Genomic DNA, 17,381 nt, shown 5'->3' with positions numbered 1-17,381 from the left:
AAGAGGGAAGGTTCTGTGTGTCAGCAAGCTTTGCCTGTTAAGAGCCAGCGAGCAGCTGGCTCCCAGGCTGCACATGCCGCAGGTTTCGGAAGCTGCAATTCCGCAGTGTGATTTTTGGGGGGGGGGGGGGGGGGGGCAAGACTCCCCCCGCGTAGTTTCAACAGAATTTCCCTCGAGAGGGCTCAATATTGAATATGCTGCTGCCTTTATCAGCGCCTAAAGGCATTCGCTAAACCAAAGTTATGCCAGCTCCCTTCCAAAGTCAGGCCAGGAGCAAACTGAATGCTGGTTTTTATCAGCACGCTGACACCTGCCTGTCTCAGCTCTCTGCAGGGCTTAAGTGCCGAGGGAGTGGGTTAGCCTGGCCTGTGAATACCACAAGGGAACTTCGGGGGGGCCTCCACTCACCATTCCAACCTGCTTCTTTGCTTGACCATACTGGCAGCAGAGTTTTCTGAAACTCAGTGGAGTTTCCACTGAAACCTGTGCAGATTACCTCTGCCATCAGTCAGACCTCCCTTAAATCCAGCTCCTTCCGTACGACAACTTGCCATCCGGGTGATGAACTCCCTATTTTTGCATTCATCCGTCAGGCAGGTCTTGTTCTCGCTAGGAAGAACCGCTAACAGAACGCAGGCAGGTCCTCCACGCAGTAGCGGAGGGACTTTTGGAGGTGCTGGAAGCCCTTGCCTCTCCGTCCTTTTCTCTTGCAGCACGGGGAGAACACCAAGAGCAAGCTAATGAGGCGTTAACATGCAGCCTGCCAGCGGAGGGCTAGCCTTGGGGATTACAAGCAAATGGAGAGCTGGTCGTTTTGGTAGAGTGCTGCTTTGTTCCTCGGTGGAACGGCTTGAAAGCTTTTCTTTTCCTGCTTTGCTCTGTCAGCCTCTTTTTGTGAGCGTGGAGTGGGTCAGACTTTAACCCCAGCTGCTCCCTTCTCCAGAACGGCGACTGCGTCCTGACTCCACCAAGGCAGGGTGGAAAAAGAGAGCAGGAGTCGCTCCAGAGGCGGTGAGGGTGGTGTCGTCCCTGGCTTTTTTCCCTGCTTAAGTCTCTCTTCAAACAGTTCATGGAATCTGATGGAGGAGGTCACGGAGCCGAGGATAAACTCAGCACCTGCGGGTTAACCCTCCCTGTGCTTAACAGCCCTGCTCTGCTCCCCCAGCACTGGCCTGGAGCTCAGCAAAGCCACCAGGTGTTTCTCCCGGGACCAAAAGGGTCCATTGCCCTATTCCTCCGGCTCACCCTGCCGGTAGCATCCCAGGAAAAGGCATCTTGAACCTGCAGTCCTCCCGGTGACCTCGAGGAATCGTAAATCCTCGAGCGAGAGACCGACAGAGTCTCACTCAGGTGAGCTGCGGCTCGTCTCTGTTCAGCTCCGTCCCGATGATCACGTAGCGTGGGCTAGGGCGAGCAGACCAAAGAAATCAGGTATTTGAAGGACCTGCATTCGCGAGTCGAAAAGCTGCCTGAGCTGTGGCAGAGGTGGGGAGCTTTTGCTATGCCGTGCCTGCTAAATTCAGGCTGGTAGCTTGGAGCTGGAGATTCTGGTTTCGCCTGCGCAGCGGTGTGAATCAATAATGTTTTCACAGGAGTGCAGGAGAGGCAATCTGCCTCTCTGTCCTTTCTAATGCATGCCCAGCGTTTGCCTCCTGTTCTGTGACGAAGCAGTGAAGTTCCTGCCACTCCCCAGCAAAATTCTTCCTGGGGTGGCTGTGAATCAAGGCAGGAAAGGCAGATAAGGACCTGGGAGTGCTAGGTGTTAGCATATGGCTCGCTAGCACACGGTGCAAACCTCTTCTCAAGTGCTGCAACACTCATTTCTTTAAACATACGCTTGTCTGGGGTCGCACAGAAGCGTTTTCTCTATTTTTTTTTTCTGCACAAACACACAGCACCGCCACACGCCTGGACAAAGAAGGAACTAAAGGCACTGTAAAACAGTTCATTTGGAGAGCCCGTGCCTGTAAGTAACTGCTTCTCATGGGAATGTGCAACCTCTCTCCCGTCACAGAGCAGTGGAGGGGTCTGAACACGGCCCAGATTGTCCAGGTCTTCTCAGTTTTCACCTTAGTTTTGAAATAAATTCCCTCTGCGCTTCCACAGAGTGACCCTCCTCCACATGCTGAATTCGAATGCTGACTCTTGCAGCAACTGCTTCCCCGTTTCCGAGGTATGAGACCGATTTTCTTGCAGCGCGTGTCGTTTGGTTGCTGAATGTTAAGAAACCCTGACAGATTTTGGAAGCGGCAGCCCCAGTTCAGCTGGCTGCAGCAGCCCCACGTCCCCCAGCCCATCACTCAGAGAAGAAAATCAGTGAAAATACTTTTCTCCCTGCCTGCACAAACGCATACCACTGGTCCTCAGCCAGCTGAATCTCTCCAGCACGCTTGTGCTGTTTGAGCTACACCATTTCTTTCAGGGATGTAACTGGGCTTGGTCTGAAACCTCCACAACCCCCTGTTTTCCTTGGAAGGTTGTCCTTGTGGAAAAAAAAATCCCGTGCTTTGCTTTCTCACTTGAATTTCTCTGGCTGCAGTTTGCAGCCAGTCATCGTTACGCCTTCCTCTGCTAGAGAAAAGCGGCGTGAGCCCCCAGCGCTTCCTCACTGGGACAGCCTTCATCCGCTGTAAAGTCACATCCCAGGCCACGTTTTGATAAGCTCTGAGTTTTTCCAGCCTCTCATTGCAGCTACTGGTGGCGACAGGTTAGTGGTGACAACGCTCGGCACCGCTGGCACAGCCTGGTGGCTGCAGTTAAGCTGTGAGGAACAGCATCAGGTGAATTTTGCTGCAAGTATTTGAGGCTACGGACACTCCTTGTGTGGAATTGGACGGGTTTTAGCTAATGTACGGTCCGAATATGAGTCCTCCCAACACTTGGGCTGAGCCAAAGGTTGTCTCCTGCCCTGGAGCTGGGCAGAGCCCTTCCACAAAGCAGCCATAAAGTGCCTGACGGATGCATCCCATTTTTAAAAACTACAGCTGACCCGCGGGGAATAAACGACCTTTGATGAATCGTCATCGTTTTCCTTGCGAAGAGCCGGCGCGGCAGGAGCGCGGCTTTCCAGGCGGGCCGGGCCGTGAATTAAGTTGCATTAGTGCGGTTAAATATAGACGGTGCCGCCACGGGCGAGCTCTCCCTGCCCTGGGCTCCGCTCGGCCGAGTGGCCCAGGACCAGCCAGCAGGTCACAGCCCATCCCACCGTAACGGCTCCCGTTTGGAGCCGTAGTGATCTGCGCAAGAATTCCGCCATCCCAGTGGATTGTGGAGCAGGTCTGGTTATTACAGCCCTGCAGCGCTGGGTGCAGCGAGGGTCCGGTGCCCTAAGGATGCTGCACCCCGAGCCGCGGGCGTTGCCTCCTATTTAAAGCAACAAAACTGACGTATTTCCATATTTATCACTCTGTCCCGCTTCGGATGTCAATTAGATCTCTTCCCCCTTGCGCAGGCGCAGTCTTCCCCTTCGGGGGTCTTTTGGTGGTCTTGGGGAGGAAGTAAGAGTTCCTCGATGGTCTTCATCACGATTGTCCCATTGAACCCATCCTCCAGAGTGGGCGGTTCAGGGGCAGCTGGGCAGGGTCTCCCCCAGCGACCACAGCTCAAGGCGACATCCCCCTCCGTGGTCACGGTCTGTGGCACAAAGACAATTCCTCCCCCGTCCCCATCTCACCTAAAACACTGAAGCCGGCCTTGGAGGGGTCAAGACCCTACTGGAGCACAATGAAGCAGGCCTTGGAGGGATCAAGACCCTACTGAAGCCCTGCCAAGGGGCAGGGGGTTACACTCTTGTTTACCAAAAACAAGGCTAGCGAGCTAACATTGCAGAGACTAAAGCGTATCACGTATTTCAAAAAGACTATTTTCAGATATTTTCTGCTTTCCCGTATCAGTAGATTGGGGCTGCGGGTGGCTCGCGCCCTCCCCGAGGCTCCAAAGCGCGACGGAGGTGCGAGGAGGAGACAGATTGCAGGCCGAAACGGGGGGAAAAGCTGGTGGCAAAGGGCAACTCGCTTGGAAATTGCTTTGCCAACCCCTCCGGCAGCCGCAGCCCAGCAGCTGCTTCTGCCCTGCAAGCCGCAGGGCCCTCGCCCCGTGCTTGACAAAAGCGACGAGGTTCGGCTTTAAATGGAAAAACACCCCAGCGAGAGCGCCTCCCCCCCCCCCCCCCCCCCCCCGCCCCGTGCTCTAAATTAAGCCACGACTGAGCCCAGAGGAGTGTTGGGTTTCTCCCTTCATCCTCTCCCCTCCGAGCCTCCGCGGGACAGGGCGGCCTCGCTCGACAAATGCCACCTCGATCCCCACGCGTCTCCCCTTACAGCTCCGAAACCCATCCGCAGGCAGGGGGTGACGTCCTGGGCTTTGGAGCAGCTCATGAGCCAGAATAGTTCTCTGCGGGGCACGGCGAGAGGAGGAGCGGGGTCCTCCCGCGGCGGCGTTGACCTAATTGGGGCATTTTTGCTTTCGAGAGCGGGAGGGGATCGCGAGGAGAGGAGCTGAAGGCAGTTGGCAGCTGGGTTGTCCCCGCCAGGTGGTGGGAGCCTTCTTCAGAGGTTTTTTTTTTTTCCTCCAGGGTGGTGGAAGGAGGTCCTGGGATGTTTGATGGGGTTGGCGTGTGCCATGGGGGACAGGCAGAGCCCTTCTGGGGGTGATCATGGATGGATGGATGGATGGATGGGGCACACATCCACCTCTCCTGAGCTGCCCTGCTAGCAGGGAGGGGCCTGCCGAGGTCCTGGTGGGGTTGGCGTGTTCCCAACATGGGGAACCCGATGGGGCAACCTAAGGCAGCACAAAACACCCCGTGTGGGTTATTATAACCCTCTCGCCTTCCAGTTCCTCCCAGCTCCAGCAGCCCAGGGCAGGAGCAAGCAGCCAGCAGGAGGCTCCTTTGGCGTCCCCATCGCCAAGGCGTGCCGTGCCTTGCTGGGACGGAGCCAAGCGCCTTTCCTCGAACCCCGCCACCTTCCCTGCTCCCTTTCTCAGACACCAAAGAGGGGCCTGGCCTCAGCTCCTCTGCCACAACTTCCAGCAACCCACCAAAGGTTTGGGGAAAAAAAAAAACAAACAACTACCTTTAAAACCAGCTCGCAGCCATAAACAGCCCTTCGTCGTAAAGCAGCGGCACGGGGGCAATAAAACACGGAGGCGTCCCCTGTGCAGCGGAAGGCGCGCTGGTCACATTAAAAATAAATCTTCTTATATTAGAAATGAAGAGCGGGGGGGGGGGGTTTATTCTAATTTATTTTTATAATATCTATAAATTAAAGCTAAATGATTTTTATCACCGCAGTTCCCAGAGCCTCATGAAAAACCGCCGCCCAGCCCTCCACCTACGTTGCACTTTCAATCCAGCAAGATAACAAATTACTCAGGATTAAAAGGAAAAATGGAAAAGAAAAATTCAGCATCAGCCCATAACTCTCTGGATACCAGTGCCCAGCAGGAGCAGCACGATGGGGCCGTGATCCTCCTGCCCTGCAGGACCCGCTCCCTGGAGCCCCCCTTGGCGTCCCGCGTGTCCCCAAAAACGAGATCCCCACCGCCTCCAGCCCCGTGGCTACACAACGGGGCCCATTGTGCTTCCAGCACTCGGCGAGAAGGATTTCGGGGCTGGTTTTGGTTTCTGCGTGGGGGGTGAGTGGGTTTGGGAGGCAGGGAAGGTGACGGGGACCTGTCGGCCCCTCGGTGCCCCTTTGCTCGTTGCCTTCCATCGCGGCGAGCCGACGTCCGTCCGTCTGCACCCGCTGGTGGGGGGGACGGACACGATTTTCCCTCCTGCCGAGGCTCCTTGGCCGGTGGCCATAATCCCCTGCCCTCCACAAGGGCACAGTCGTGTCTCGCTGCGCTTATCTGCACCAACCTCTTAATTACTCCGCCTCGAAGCACACAGTCAATTAGGCCGAGGTCTGAAGAGCCAAAGTCCCTGGGTAGGGACGGAGCTGCGGCAGGAGGAGGAAGGCTGGAGCTCCGGGGCATCCGAGGGGCAGGCAGCCAAATCCTGCCCCGGCTGCTGCAAATTAAAGTGGCTCGTTAGGTGCTGAAGGTGGTGGCCGTACAGCCATCGCCGAGGCTTTCTACGGAGAGCTTCTCTCTCTGCACATCGAGTGAAAAACGCTGGTAGCCTTTTCGTTGGTGGGCAACGCGCCAGCAAAGCTGGGCTGGCCCAAGGGGCTCCCATTCTGGAGATCCTCCCCCTGGAGCCCCAAAACGCGACTTCTCTCACCCCAAAGCAGAGAACCCATGGAAATGTTTCTAAAATCCAGGGTCATCTGCCTTGTTTCTCTCCCCCAACCCCACAGACAGCCCAGGAGATACTCAGGGACATCAGCCCCAGCGTGAGCTCGCCCCAAATCTCGTAGGGGTTTGGTAGAAAGAGCTTCGTGCAGGACACGGGGACGGACCTGACGCTGGGTTGACTCGTTCGTGGCCAACTTGCGTTTGTCCATCCTGAAATAACAGAGGCCACAACCCATCCCAGCCCCTTCCTAACCCCTGGTTTGGTTGTGGATGCATGAAGACGACCCCCGAGATGGTTTGCAGAGATGTTGCGACCTCCCAGCCCCGCGCCGATTTAAACACTGCCCGAACCAGGGGAGGAATTGCACCTCCTGGCTTCGTGCCTCAGTTTCCCCAACCCCACGAGGTGATAGCTGCCTCCCCTCTTGCTCACAGCGACGGGGGGCTACCTGCTCCTTTGCCAGGCTCAAAGTGGTGACACCGAGAGACACCCCTTGGGAGGGAGCTTGTCCCTTCGTGGAGGGGCTACCGTGGCCCGGGGCTCCTGTGGCCAGCCCTGGGCCGTGCTCCCTGGCCCGGGGTGAGCTTTGGCAGCCAGCACAGGTCTTCTCCAAGCAGCTGCCGTGACAGACAGCTCCTGAACCAGCCCCCCTCTGCAGTGCTGCTCTAAAATAAAAATACCTCCCGCCTGCTCCGCTCCACTCCCGGCCAAACTTCCTCCAGGGGCAAAGCGAGGGGGACGGCACCCCTCCTTCAGCCTTCCCCCCCCCCCCGGCCCCCCAAAGCCAGGCTGAGGGATGCTGTAGGACAAACAGCCCCCCTCAAATCCTCCATCGGTCCCCGCCGCTCCCCCCCCCCCCCCCAGCCCCCCCATCGCGGTGCCGGACGCTGGATCCCCGCACCCTCGCCCACCTCCACCCGCGGCCCCGGGGCTCAAGGTCAGTAGCTGGGGGGGGGGGGGGTGTGGGGTGTGGGGGTCACACTGGGGTTGGGGACACGCTGTTCCCGCAGTTCCAGGGGGTTTTGGTCACCTCTGCCCGCTCCCAGCGCCTGGCCGGGGGCGGTGGAGGGGACTGGGGAGGGGGGGTGAGGATGAGGATGGTGCTGCCCCGCGGCTGCTCAGAGCTTTTTGGGGGGGGGCTGCGCTGGGGAACCCCTCCCCTGCACCTGACACTGCAACCCCGGAGCGATCAGGAGTTAAAATTGTCCGAAGGGTCCCCCCTGCCAGCACCCCTCGCCCACCGCAGGCGACCGGGGACCGTTAAACACCCCCTCCCCCCACGCCCCATTTGCGGGATGCCCCCTCCTCACAAAAAAAAAAAAAAGGAAAAAAAAAAAAAAGCCTTGAAAAGCGTGGAAAGGAGGGAGAACAAAAAGAAACACCTCTTGAAAGCCACCTCCGTGGGTGCCCTCCCGCCGCAGGGGGACCGCAGGGAGGTGGCAGCGCGCCCGCCCGCAGCGGCCCCGCACGGAGGGGGGGGGGGGGGGAAGCGGCCGCAGGGCGACCCCCACCCCCCCCACCTCCCGGGGGCTGAGTCCAGCCCAGGGCTGGCCCTTCCCACCGGGAAAAGCGTTTTTTTTTTTTTCCTAGTGCTAGGGATAAAATGGGGTCACCCCGCATCCCTACCAGCGACACCCGCCCCCCTTTAAAAATCTCAACCAAAAAAAAAAAAAAAAAAAAAAAAAAAAATTTAAATCAGAAAAAAAAAAAAAAAAGCTTTGCGATGCGGATGGGAAAGCAGAGGGTGACCGGCTCGCCTTTTTCTGCTGCCTAAAAGCAAGAGTTTCGCTCTTTAATCCCTTCGAAGCGCCCCGCGCCGCTCGCAGGGTCCCCCCTCCCACCCGCGGGGGATGCTCACGAGTGGGTGGCGGTGCCGGAGGAGGATGCTCTGCCCCCGCCCCCCCCCCCCCCCCCCCCCCGCACACCCTGCTCCAACCCCGAATTGCGTTTTTAGCAGCTGCCGGACAGGCTGCAGAGCTCGGGGCGGGCTGAAAGGCACGTCGCGCCGGCGTTAATTAGCCTTAACGGGAGTCATTAGCCCAGGGCTAATGGCGGGGCTGAGCGTCGGCATCCTCCGAGCTCCGCTGATGCCGGGCGGGGGGGGGCTCGCCCGCCCTAAGGCTCGGGGGTGGGAGCACTTTGGGACCACGGTGCTTTAGGAGCCCCCTCAAGAGCTCAAGGTTGGGCAAAATCCCAGGAGAAGGCGAGCAGCAGCCCACGGCAGGGGAATAGGGGCATCCCATCCCATCCCATCCCCTCCAGCACGGGCATCTTTGTGCTCTATCCCGGAGCCCTTCCAAGGATCCAATTAAGAGGGGACATCAGAGACACGCTGGAGGAACCCCATCCTGGGGAGCTGGCATCCCGGAGCATCTCTGAACATTGGGACGGATGCAACTTGCTGGGAAGAGCCTTTTTATCAGGATCTCCTGCTTGAGCTGCCCCCAGATCCTGGCTCCTGGGTGGCTTTTGCAGCAGGGTTCAGCAGCAACCTCTTTCCTCACACCTGAGTTGTGTCCCAGGTGTTACCGTCTTCTCCATCTCTTCAGCTCCCGGCCTTCAAGGAAGCCCACAAAGCAGAGCTGCTGAGGACCAGCAGCAATTTAGGGTGTTGGAGGGGCAGGTGAGCTCCCACCCCTGGTTTACTTTCCTCTCCTCCTTCTCTTTCCCAGGTCTGGATCCCCTGCACCAGCTGGGGCGCTGACCTGCCACCATGGGGGTTAAAACGATGCTCCCCAGCTACGAACTGGGGTTTTATGCTCTCACCGTGACGTGCGCTGTGGTGTACAGCGGCAGCGGGATCTTTGAAGCTTCCAGAGGTAACGCTCCCCACCTCATCCCTCCCCTGGAGGGGGCCCTGGGAGTGAGGATGGATGTCAGGCGGCTGCTTTTACAGCTGTCGATACCAACAGCAGATCCCCGGATTTAATTTTGGCAGAGAACGACTTGGGAATCTTTTGCAAGGCTCCAAGAGAGTTTTTGGCCTTTTTGCCCAGTTGCCCCCTTGTCCCCATTTCTGTGGCTCAGGGCAAGAGGCTGTGGCACGTCACAGCTCTCCAGGCAACCACCCTGCCCACACAAGGCTGCTTCCCCAATGCTTCATCTGGAAGCCCAAAAAACCCAGAAAATTTCATGGGATCAGCTGAGGGTCCCTGGGATGGGCACTGCGAAAAGGCTTTGCTGGAAATTCTTGCAGAAATCGAGGTTCCTGACTCCTGTGGTTATCTACGGGAATTAGGCGCTTTGGGGATGGGTTGTTTGAGCCCTGATGGCTCATCATCGCGGTGAGGAAGGCTCCCTGCTTTGCCAAAACCCAGGCCCCGTTTCCCAGAGCTGTTTCTTTCCCCATAACTCTGGTTCTTTTGCAGACAGCATGAACAGAAAAGCTTTTCGGGACGGCATAAAGCCGGGCTGGCACTACTTCGGCAGGAAGATGGTAAGCGGAGGAAGGACTCGGTCTTTTCTAGTTACCGGTGACACGGTCGGTGCTGACCGCTGGAGAAGCAGAGCTGGTTTTTCTGCTGCTGACATATTTTTTGCAAAGTCCACGTGACTCCTATTTTTCTCCCTAAAGAACCAGTCAGGAGAATATCCTGAGCAGCACCGTGGATGCTCTGCTTTGTGCGCACCGAGACGAGCAACCTCTGCGCATCTCTCCTGGGGTTTTATGACCAAGCTGGGGTGCTCGGGAGCCCTTGGGTGGAAAACGGGAAGAAAAGGCTTTGGAAATGGTCTGGTTTCCCCTCCAGACGGGTGTTGGGGCAGGGGTGCGAGGGCTGGGGGCAGTAAGGCACCCGGTGCTGCTCCCGCAGGACGTGGCCGATTTCGAGTGGGTGATGTGGTTCACCTCGTTCAGGAACGTCATCATCTTCGCCCTCTCGGGACACGTCCTCTTCGGCAAGATCTGCTCCATGACGGTGCCGCAGGTGAGCCGGGGATGTGGTGGGATGGATCTGAAAGCACCAAGGGTGACCTGGGACCTGCGGAGGGGGGGTTGAAGGATGTTCTGGGATGGGCGGGAGCAGGGTCGGGGTTTTCACCACGCTGACCACGGGTCGGGACCGCTCTCTCCTCACAGCACCGGGCTGTGGTGTACATGCTCTACGGGGTCTCGGCCGTGCTGGGCAGCATGGGGCTCGTCTACCTGATGATCATCCTCTCCCACTGCCTTGTCCTCTACTCCGTCGCGCTGGCCAAGCAGAAGTGGCTCTGCTACGTGGCCGGGCTCTGCTGTCTCGCCTCCTTCAAGGTGGAGCCATTCAGCTCGTGGCAGGTAGGGGCTGTCTCGGGCCATCTCTGCCTCATTTCCAGCCCACTTGTGTCCATCTCCTTGGGTTTATCTCCAAGGAGGGTTCCTGTGGCACCCGCAAACCCCAGGCACTTCTTCTGGCTACTTCAGATCTCCCACAGGGTTTCAGAAGGAGGGGACTTTGTGCTGCTTGGGAATAATCACACGGGGACTATGTCATGTTTTGGTGGCTTCATGCTGGGCCAAAGCTCAGGACACCTGAATCCTCCTTGTTGCTTAGGCAACAGCTTGTCAGACAGGCAAGGTGTGTTCCTGTCCCGTGCCTCAGCTTCCCCATCCGTAACATGGTGCTGGGATGGGTTCAGTGATGCCCATACCTATCTCTTAGCTCTCTGCCCAGTTAAGACTTTCACTGGTGGGTGGAGAGAAGCCCAGGAAGGACCTTATAAAGCTATTCAGTCCCTCTGAAGGACAGTGCTGCCTCTCCCTGCCTGCTGCTTACCTCCTGATATGCGTTCCCCTCCCCTCTCCATCAGGCTTCTGCTGGCTTTTCTTCACTCCCTGGGGAGGGGGACATTCCCACCCCAGACCAAAGCCTACGTGGCCCACAGCTGCTTGGTGAAGACGTGGCCAAGAGGATCCACCACTTCCCATCTCCTCCGGGATGCAGGAGCCAGCTGGGAAATCGAGCCCCAGTTTTTTTCTTTTTCCAACAGCAAGGCTTATGAGCTCCAGGGACACTTGGTGTCAGAGGGTAATTAGAGGCTTTGCCAGCTGCCCCAGGAGTGATGTCCTCCACAAAGCAAGGGAGCACAGAAGCGACACCGCGTTCCTGGTGGTAACTATTTGTTTCTCATCCAGAGCGGATTTGTAACTGGAGCTTTTGATCTTCAAGATGTCCTCTTCTACGGAGGAAGCGGCTTCACCATCATGCGCTGCATGAGCTTTGCACTTGAGAGCTCTGAGAGGAAAGAGGGCATCTACTCCATCTTCGACCTCCTCAAGTACAACTTCTACCTCCCATTCTTCTTCTTCGGGCCCGTCATGACGTTTGACCAGTTCCATGCCCAGGTGAGTGCTCCTGAGGCAGGGCTGGATGAGGACCTCTCCCTGCATGTATTTGCTTGGGTTTAATGCCTGCAAAACCCCATCTTTTGCCACAGTGAAGGTGCAAATGGTTGTAGAGCTTCTTGTGGTCACCTAGTCTGTGCCATGATGCTGTGATTTTTGTGTGGAGGGGCATCAACCTTCTTTTTTGGGTTTTGGGCCGCTGATCTGTTCAGAGGGGAAGACGTTGCTGTGGTGAAAGCATCACACTGGGATGAGGAGGGGAGGGTTCAGCTCATGTCCTTGCTCGCTGGGCACCTGCACTGCTCGGTGCCTCAGTTTCCATGCGCTGTCACCCCAGCAGCTCCATGCTGCCCCACTGCGCGGTACCGGGAGGCCACGGTGAGAGCCAGGCATGTGGTGCCCATCTGTGGGACCTCTGCATGCTGGTGGGTGTGACAGCAAGGTCAGCCTCACATTTCCATCCTGCTGGTTCACCCAACAAGCATGAATTTCCAGGCATGGTCTGTGTGTCTTCATCTGAAGTTATTTCTCTAGAAATAAGTAAGATTGGGTGCCAGGCTGTCTTTCAGCAACCAGGGGCTTCCTCTGCTCTTCATGAAATACCCTGGTGACCCATTTGACTCTAGAGATCATAAGGTCAGCGCTGGTGTCCCCCACAAGGGATGCTGGTGGTGCACTGAGTCTACTGGCAGCCCATTCTCAGCAGACGAGTGCTAGGGATGGCCAGGCCACTGATGGGCTTTTCTCCCCAACCTGCTGGAAGAAACGCTTCATCCTAAGGCTTCATCTCTCCAGTCATGTCTTATCTGTCAGGCTGAAGTCCAGCTGAGCGTGGCTCCAGCAGTCCCACTGTCCAAGCCCCTCTGGAGGGTTTACAGTGTGCTGGGGTGCTGTCCTCATCCCATATTCCTCTTCCTTCCCCAGTTTCCATCAGTCGTTCCTATGAAATGTGCAGCCCTGGCTTCTCCTAACGCTGCAGCCAGTTATCTGTAAATCAGGGCATTAAACTCCTCCTGTCCCCAAGACCTGAACTCCTCCTGTCCCCAAGACCTGAACTCCCACCGCTTCTACATGGCTTGATCTGGAGGGGGTTTTATTTTGGGCTCCTTTGCACAGCCCCAAACCTGGATGTCTCTAGCCACTTAATGAGCAATTCCCGCCTCTGCTGCTTAAAACGCTCACCCCAAAGGGACAAGGATTAACTCCACAACCCCTTTGCCATGCCCCAGCTAAGGGTCCTGTCTTGGCCTGGCCACCACTGCCATCTCCTGGTTAGATGCCCCCCTGCACTGCTGGAGCCGCAGCTAATTTTAGGGGTGAATTCCTAATTGCCCAACAGCAATTACAGGGGCAGGTAGATGGAGTCTGACCCAGTTAGGGGGCAGATCTGTGTCTTTTTGGCTCCTACTGGTGCTGCATCCTGGTGGAGACCTTGTGTGATGGGAACTCATCTGTACCAGGGCTTGCTCAGCCCCATTTGAGCTGAAAAGCATCTTCCTTACTAGGATCAAGGGAATAATTTCACTTCTGTAGGGCTGCAAGTGTGGGGGACACCTCCCTGATCCCACGGGGATGGTGGCAGAGTGCTGCCACCACACGCAGACATGAGGACAAGAGGAAACAGCCTCAGGTGGCACCAGGGGAGGTTTAGATTGGACATTAGGAAAAATTTCTTCACAGAAAAGGTTGTCACTACCCAGAGCAGTGGTTGAGTCACCATCCCTGGAGGTATTTCACTTAGGGACATGGTTTAGTGGTCGACTCGGCAGTACTAGGTTAACAGTTGGACTCGATGATCTTAAATATCTTTTCTAACCTAAATGATCCATGATTCTATGAAAGGGGGGCTCCATGTCCTCCCACACATCTCCATGCCAGAGTCTGTCCTCCCTCAGCTTCTCCTCCAGCTTAGAGTCCAGCAGCCTCTTTGTGTCCTTAAAGCACTTGGCATATAACAGACACACACAAAAAAAAAATCTGGCAAAGGCTTTAATTCTCAGGAATCATCTGGATTTGACGATGGGGCTGGTGCGGCAGCCTGCGGATTATGTCGGGAGAGCTCCCACCTCTTGCAGGGAATAAAGGGAAAGTAATAAACATAAGAGGATTTTGAATAGAGCAGCAATTTTTACAGCGATGCGGGGAAGTGAGGACATCAGTCTGCCCGGTGTAATCCTGAAAGCTCGCTCTGATGATTTTTTATATTACAACGGCCAGAGACATGACAACTCCTGGAGGCAAAGCCCGGCCCCTGTTTGTACAAGACACAGCAGAGACAAAATCCCCATTGATCAGGTCCCAACCGATTCAGGATGGCTCCTCCAGCAGCTCTCCCTCTCATTTACAGCAGGCCTCTGCAGCAGAAGCTCCAGAGACCACCAGTTCTCCTCCTCCTCCTCCTCCCAAGTGACCCTGGCCAAAGATACACATCCAGCCCTGGCAGAGCTGTCAGGTGGGATTCCAGCACTGCTCCCAGCCTCTCCTGGGCATGTGGATGCCCTTCCCTACAGGCTGTGGCGCCCTGTAGATGTGATGAGTACGAGCATTTGCTCCCTCTGGGTGACTTGTGCAAGGGGCCGCCCTTAAGCAAAGTTGATTTTCTAAGCATGTCCCTGCAGAAAGAGCATAAACCCCAGCTCCTCGGTCAGTACGGTCTTCACCCCACCTAGGGTCCCTTAGGTACAGCCAGACCTGTCACTGCTGTGTCACACCATGTGCCTGCTCTGCTGGAAACGCCAGTGATGGGAACAGCCTTTGCTAGGAGGGTGCTCCAGGAGGCGCGTTGCTGCCGTGCTCAGCACTGAGGTGGGGGTGTTGGAGGGATGCTGTGGGTGGGACATGTCCTGCTCCTTGTGGATGGGTTCACCTGAGCTAGTCCCTTGGGTCTTCCTTAATCAATGGAGATTCGGGCCACATAGTCCATGGTGTGATTTCTAAAGGAGAGTGTTCGGTCCCCCTTTGGACCTTGACTGCTCCTCTGGATGGAGGAACACACTGTCCATCCTGTCTCTTAGCTCAGCCCTTTCCTGGTTTGCCATCCCGGCAGGTGAGCACCCAAGAGCTAAGACGCAAAGACGACGAGATGAGGCATATCCGGGTCCATGCCCTCCTCCACGTAGGGGCCATCATTGCTGTGGACATCTTCTTCCACTTCTTCTCCATCCTCACCCTCCCTTCTGACCTGAAGTTCATGAACCGCCTCTCGGACTGGTCCTTGGGTGAGTGGCCGTGCTTGGACACATTCACACCTGTACTCAGCTTCGAGGCAGCGGTGGGTGATCCAGATCTCCATCCATCCCTACTGAGAGGCTTTGGCAATGCCTATGTTGGGCAGGTTTGAGCAAAGCCCCTCTTCTTCCCGTGGACAATACACAGAGCTGGAGCCCTAGAAAGCAGATGGTGTTGGGCTGACATTCTCCCCGGGTCCAAGTGTAAATTGTTTAGCTCCGGGTTTAAGAGGCTGAGCATCAAGCCATTCCCATTGCCTTTGGACTGGAAGGTAGCTCAGCACCTCCAAAAAAACCAGCCCTATGCTGTTGCAAGAGGTACATCTGCTATCTCAGATGCCTTCCCAGGTGGCCACCCACTACGGGTGTTTGTGAGCCACTGAAATGGTCCCAGGCATAGGGTGCACAGCGAGCAGCTCAGGGGAGTTGTAGCTGCTGTTTTCAACTGGCTAACAGAGGGTTACAGAGAAGGTGAGCTCTTCTTGGAGGCTGGAAGGGAAGAAGCGGGACACAGCAAACAAGGAGCAGCAAGGCAAAGCCTCATTGCATGTGAGGAATGTTTTTCACAGAGTGGTCAAACACTGGAACAGAGGCCCAGAGGGGTTATGGATTCTCCAAAAATAGACATACTCAATGCTCAAATGAACAAGGTAGAGAGCAACCTAATCTCCCTTTAAAGTGGGCTGTTCTCTGAGCAGGGCTGGACTAGGGACCTCCAGAAGCCAAACTCCCCGGATGAGTCATGGTAGCAACACTGGCATTCAGCTGGCAGCTGGATGGAGGATTTCAGCTGGCCAAATACACGTCTGATGGCAGCATCTCAGATGCCACAGCGTATCTGACATCCACACGGACAGCAGACAAGCAGGAGGACGCCCATGTCTCTCCAGAGTGGCAGCTGGAGGCCAGGAGAAAATCCTAATGCAGCTAGGATGGCACTAGCATTGATTTAGGATGTCCTAAGAGACCTGGGTGGATTGACCAAGCATGTGTGTTACTCCAGAGGGAGCTGAGCTCCTCTGCAGGCTCTGCTGCCTGTATTGACCAGATCTACCTGGTCCATGGTGGGAGCTCAGGCACTGCTCACATCGAGGCACTGTGTGGCCCTTAATCTGTGAGCTGAATCCCACCAAGATGGAGGCATTTGAGCTTCTGTTTGTAGCAGCGCTACTGGAAAGGGCACCCCGAGCCGGTACATTCCTGCTCTCCTCGACTGCTCGCCCTGGCACGTCTCCCTCACCGGGCTTGAGCTTGGCGGGGTGGGGGGGGGGGCGGTTGGGCATGAGGAGCCGCCCCTCCACCGCGCACAGGCCTTTTCCCGCAGCTGCCACTCTCCTGCCCACCCCGGGGCGGGCTGAGGAGCCGCTTCCCTCCCGGGCACAGCCGGATCCCCGAGGGACCGGGCTTGCTACGGGCCCCGCGGCCTGGTGGCGCCTCCGGGGCGGCTGAGGGCAACTGTCCTGGCGGCCGGGCTGAGGGGAAGGCCGCCAGCCCCGCCCCTCGGGCGGTGACGCCCCGCGCTCGGCGCATGCGCGGCCCTGCCCTTCCCCTGCTCTTGTCGCCGGCGGGGCCGCTGTTGCTATGGGAACCGCGTGGGGCCGCGGCCGGGCCGGGAGCAGGAGGCGCAGCCGGAGGGAGAGGCAGCGCGGCCCTGGCAGGCCGCAGGACGAGGCGGGCGTTGGGCGGGGGAGAGAGGGAACCCCCTGTGTCGTCCCCCCAGCAGCTCTGTGGCAGAGCCCTCTGTGTTCAGGCGGTACCCAGGTAGGCCGGAGGGCTAAAGGTTGCCCCCAGGCCAGCCCTTCTGCCCCCGGAGGCCCCGGGCTGTGCAGAGGCACCGGGCTCTGCTGCTTTGTCGGTCCTTAATGCACCTCGTCCACGCCCGAGGGGTCCGGGCGTGGAGGTAAAGCTGCACAAAGGGACATAACGTGCCTTTTGGCACTTGGTCGGGATGGTTGCTGCCTTGGTGTGAGAAAGGGCCATTACTCAGCGGAGGGTGTGCCTTGGAAAGTTTGTACTGATTGTTTTTCCTAGACCAAAGGTGCACTCGATTATTTTTTTTGCTGACAGTAAATGCCAAACAGAAGGAGAGGGGGCTGGAATAAATTCGAAACCTGATGGCCTTTAGTCATGCTAAGTAAAGCTCTAGACATTGAAATAGGTAGCGATGTTATCGCTTTAATGTTGTCACTTAATGCTTAGAGAATCGGGGGAAAGATGTAAGCCATGCTCTTGCCAACTAGTGCCCCAAAATTAGGTTTAACAGAGATCTTTCTTCCCACATTAACCCAAAAACGGGGGGATCTCCACCTTCCTTGAAACGTGGGAAGGAAGGCTGGATGGTTGCAAGCAGTCTGCGTTCCCTTTCGTCAGTATAATGGGGTTGCCACGCTGGCATGGATTTGACCCCAACTTGCTCTTCTGTAAAAATGTTTATTTCAACAGAATCTGTTTAAAAACATTTTAAAACGTTGCTTTTTTGAATGATAGAGTGAAAAAGACCCGAAAACCTTTTTGAAGACGATTTGAAAGCCATTTATGGGAAGAGGCCCTTGAAGCAAGACAGTGGGACTGAAGAGCCCAGTGGCTGAGAGGA

The 17,381-nt window shown here is 56.6% G+C and overlaps 1 protein-coding gene across 1 annotated transcript; it reads left to right on the top strand.

Moving 5' to 3' along the window:
* The first annotated feature begins 8,954 nt into the window (after nt 1–8,954).
* Nucleotides 8,955–16,237, top strand: LOC147415404 (protein-cysteine N-palmitoyltransferase HHAT-like protein). The gene is made up of 7 exons (XM_086467353.1): nt 8,955–9,060; nt 9,610–9,677; nt 10,054–10,167; nt 10,320–10,514; nt 11,352–11,561; nt 14,608–14,779; nt 16,113–16,237. The coding sequence occupies exons 1-7, from the start codon at nt 8,955–8,957 to the stop codon at nt 16,235–16,237; spliced, it is 990 nt and encodes a 329-aa protein (XP_086323479.1).
* The last annotated feature ends 1,144 nt before the right edge of the window (nt 16,238–17,381 follow it).

Source organism: Leptosomus discolor, chromosome 6 (assembly GCF_034619465.1).
Source record: "Leptosomus discolor isolate bLepDis1 chromosome 6, bLepDis1.hap2, whole genome shotgun sequence".
NCBI lineage: Eukaryota > Metazoa > Chordata > Aves > Leptosomiformes > Leptosomidae > Leptosomus > Leptosomus discolor.
This window is presented reverse-complemented; position numbering and strand designations above follow the sequence as displayed.

Coding starts and splice junctions, on each gene's coding strand:
- LOC147415404 (XM_086467353.1), top strand. CDS start 8,955: ATGGGGGTTAAAACGATGCTCCCCAGCTACGAACTGGGGTTTTATGCT. Junction 9,061..9,609: donor GATCTTTGAAGCTTCCAGAG/GTAACGCTCCCC, acceptor GTTCTTTTGCAG/ACAGCATGAACAGAAAAGCT. Junction 9,678..10,053: donor ACTACTTCGGCAGGAAGATG/GTAAGCGGAGGA, acceptor CTGCTCCCGCAG/GACGTGGCCGATTTCGAGTG.